Source organism: Coregonus lavaretus, assembly GCF_964263955.1.
Source record: "Coregonus lavaretus genome assembly, chromosome: 8".
Taxonomy (NCBI): Eukaryota; Metazoa; Chordata; class Actinopteri; order Salmoniformes; family Salmonidae; genus Coregonus; species Coregonus lavaretus.
Window position 1 is genome coordinate 31,677,201 of NC_139995.1, and position 3,807 is coordinate 31,681,007.

At 52.9% G+C, this 3,807-nt stretch overlaps 1 protein-coding gene across 1 annotated transcript; it reads right to left on the reverse strand.

The window, feature by feature from the left end:
- Positions 1-1,231: 1,231 nt before the first annotated feature.
- On the reverse strand, positions 1,232-2,944 carry LOC311133641 (G-protein coupled receptor 22-like; the record flags this gene model as incomplete). Its single annotated transcript, XM_084167167.1, has 1 exon — positions 1,232-2,944. One exon carries the CDS (start codon positions 2,942-2,944, stop codon positions 1,232-1,234), a length of 1,713 nt encoding a protein of 570 aa, XP_084023293.1.
- Positions 2,945-3,807: the final 863 nt, after the last annotated feature.

The following is a 3,807-nucleotide window of genomic DNA, read 5'->3' on the forward strand; positions in this document are numbered from 1 at the left end:
TCATGGCTATAACTAAGCTAATACCTATCACAATAACTGAATGAGGGCTGGTGCAGGGGTGTAACTGATGTTCAACATGCTTCAGAGGGAGATTGATATAAAGCCCTGAGGAGGAGGGAGACATAGATAGAAAACAACCCCCAAGAGCTGCTCCAGGACCTGTCTAACTTTGGGGCCTGGTGTGGTTCACAGTGGTGTTCCACTCTGTTGACTTGTCCCATTGATAAACAGTTGTGGGGGTTACCAAATATTGCCCTTTGATTCCTAAAAGTCCTCTATAAAATTGAAGTGATGTTTCACTAGTAAATCAACACCATGTTATATTCACATAGTTACAGTTCTACATGGTTTGGTGGTTATCTTCGCAGGTATTACGTCAGGTGCTCCACCCATATCGCCATGGCAACAGGGCACTGCAGTCAATCAACAGGTGTCCCTCCCTCTTCTGTAGTCTAGCCCATGAGATCAAGCATGAGAACAATCCCACAATGCTTTGTTCAGATCCTCAGGGAGGCCGAAGATGATCTATTATATTGAAAAGATAGTTGAGTGACCGCTCTCATGTGCCAAAATGCCACGTGCGTCCACTTATATTCGTAACAACCTAACCATTACGAAACTTTAATTTGATCAAATAAGCCTCATGTAGCAAATTAGCAATTACATTTTTTGTTGACCAAATTCGACACTCTCTCATTGACCTCAATACAAAAATTCCTCACTTCATGGTCTTATTTTCGTGAACAAATTCTGGCCAGAGTAAACCCTCTCTCTTTTTCCTATCTGGGGAGGCTCAGCCACTACTGACTGTGCTTTATTGCACATGATCACACATACACACACACGCATGCGCACACACACAGACACACACACACACACACACACACATACACAAACACACTACATTCTTGTAAACACAATACACATACAGTAAAACATTCAGAGCCATGGGAATCAATTAGGAACTGAATTAAGGCATGACCAATCAAATTATAAAATGTCACTGGATATTGACTCTCACTGAGATCTGTGTGCAGGTAGATATTGTGTGCTTACTTGCTCTACAGGTTGATCAATGTGCATGCATGTGTGGATTGTGTGGATTTTAGTTGTTTACCTGTACTGGAATGTATCTAAAGTAACTAAGACACACACAGACACAGACACAGACACACACAGACACAGACAGACATACACACACACACACACACACACACAGCCACACGCCCTCTCATTCTCTCACAGCCACTGTCAGACAGTTACTGGTGGCGTCACTGCCCTCCAGTCGAGGCTTGCGTCCCTTCCTCTGTCCTCCCCCCTCCACCCAGGAGTTATGAATAACAGTTCCCCCACTGGGTGCCGGGTCCACCTGCAGCAGGGACACCACCCTCTTCTTGACACGGGTCTTCAGCGCTTTACGCAGCTTCTGCCTGGTGAAGGCATAGAGCAGCGGGTGGAAGATGGTGGTGCCATAGGCCATGGCCAGGAAGCAGAGCCTCACACGTACCAGGCTGTCACTGGGGCCCAGGCACAGGATCAACACATTGACCATGGACAGAGGAGCCCAGCAGCCCAGGAAGGTGGAGATTATGATAAGGGACATCTTGAAGACTCTCCGCTGGCGTTCTCGCCGGTCCCGGTGACGCCTCACGGCCCGCCTCAAGGCGATGATGGCCGAAACAGAGGCCTGGACACCTGGACGGTCTGCCGCCGCCGGCGGGGGGGAAATGGCGTCGGTGGAGGTAGGGACCTGGGGGGCAGGGGTCGCTGGGGTGGTGGCGATGGGGGTGGTGGTGGCGGTGTTAGTGACCCCCGTGGCCCCGCTGTCAGAGATGACCAGGGGCATAGAGGAGAGGGGTGGGGGGGAGGTGGGGGTGGGGGTGGGGGATGGGATGAGGGGCGGGTGGGTGAGGTGCTGGTTCTGGCTGGAGGAACCTCCCCCCTCTGTGGCCAGACTCAGCCCCTTCCTCCTTCGTCTCCGCCTGCGGATCCTGCAGCCTGAGTCCTTATTGGAGGCCCGTGGGCCCCTCTTGATGTGGGTGCCGATGCGGATGTTGAGGGCCTGCAGGATGCGGGAGTATGTGAACAGCATGACGACCACGGCGATGAAGAAGCAGGGCACTTGCAGCAGAAGGTGGTAGTACATGGCCAGCCCCGTGTGGTAGCCCTGCCCCCCTACACACAGCAGTGTCCGGTTCTGCCACACTGGCGGCAGGTGGTGGGAATAGTAGGGAGTAGAGGGGGAGGAGGGGGTGGAGGGGGTGAGGGTCAGCCCAGTGGGGTTTAGCCCAGTGGGGGTCTCAGGGTCAGAGGTCAGATCCCCCATGTTCATCTCCCCCCCTCCTCTTCCTCCCTCGCTGTCCTCCACCTCCACCCCCGAGAAGAAGAAGTCCCCCTCCAGGAAGGGCAGGAAGAAGACGGCTAATGACATGGCCCAGACTGCGGCCAAGAGGAGTGCAGCGCGCCGCGGGGTCAACAGCCGCGTGGCCGGCCGGACGGAGATGTCGTAGCGGTCCAGGCTGATGACCAGCACGTTAATGGCCGTGGCCACACTGGTGAAGGTGACGCAGGCCTCATGGAAGCAGCACAGCGTAGCCAGGCTGCCCCCGCCACTACCGTCTGCTGGGAGCAGGATGACCGCCACAGTCAGTGGCAGACACAGCACACACACCATGATGTCCAGCACATGCAGGCTGACCGTGACCATGTTGCTGACCGAGTCGACCAGGTTGGACTGGGCGCAGTAGAGCACCAGCACGGTCAGGTTGCTGCTGAAGCCCAGCACCAGCTCCAGCATCAGCACACTGGTGAGGGACACCTGAAAGCCCAGGGGTAAGGGGGGGCTCCAGCCCTCCTCAGCCCCCGGCGAGTCCCCTCCCTCCAGAAGCCCCGTCCCCTGCCCATCGCTGGTCTCCAGAAGGTTGCTGTAGCCCTCGGTCTCCATGGACACCGCGAAACTCGCTCACGCATAGCAATGGCCACGCCAGCCCATTTCCCGCCCTCTCCCTTTCTCTTGGCTGTGACGGGACCCTGATGAGGGTGATTGAGTGGTCTGCAGCTCTCTGAAATTCTGTGGAGAGAGAGGGAGAGGGAATAGCTCAGTTTAGCTAGTATCACCTGCATTCAAATATAGCTCATCCTAAGCCTCCAACAACAAATGTGTGACAAACATGTTATTTTTCATGAAATAGGGTGCAGCAATGAGGAGAAACAACAGTAACAGTGTGATCAGTTTTATTGGCAGCTGACTGTATAGACTATGCTAGAGGTATGATGTATGATCAGAGCTGAGACAACAACATGTGTCATGGAGGCAGTGGAAATAGTTCTGGGGGTGGAGGGTGGTGGGAGTACTTTTCTCTCTCCGAGGGTGGCAGGGAGTTAATAGGTGTGTGTGTGTGTGTGTGTGTGTGTATGTGTGTGTGTGTTTGTGCATGTGCATGTGTGTGAGTGTGTGCTGTGCAGTGAAGGGTGAGCAGATAGAGGTGACACAAACATCCCACAGCTTTTAAACAAGCCATCAGGGAGATATTGGCCTACAGAACTCCCTACCTTCTGTATTGTTCTACCTGGCTGTATCCCTGCACCAGTAAGGAGGAGCTACATAGCTCACTGCTCATACTCTGAGTGAGTGGGTGGGCGGTTCATCCTTACACAACATACATCCTCCATTAACTAGGTCAGATAACATACATACGTTATGAAAAAGCCTGCATTCATCAAAAAAATACTCATAAATACATCTCCTGATACAAGACAAGCACTTTTCCAATGATATCGGTGATGATTAATCTACATATGAGTACA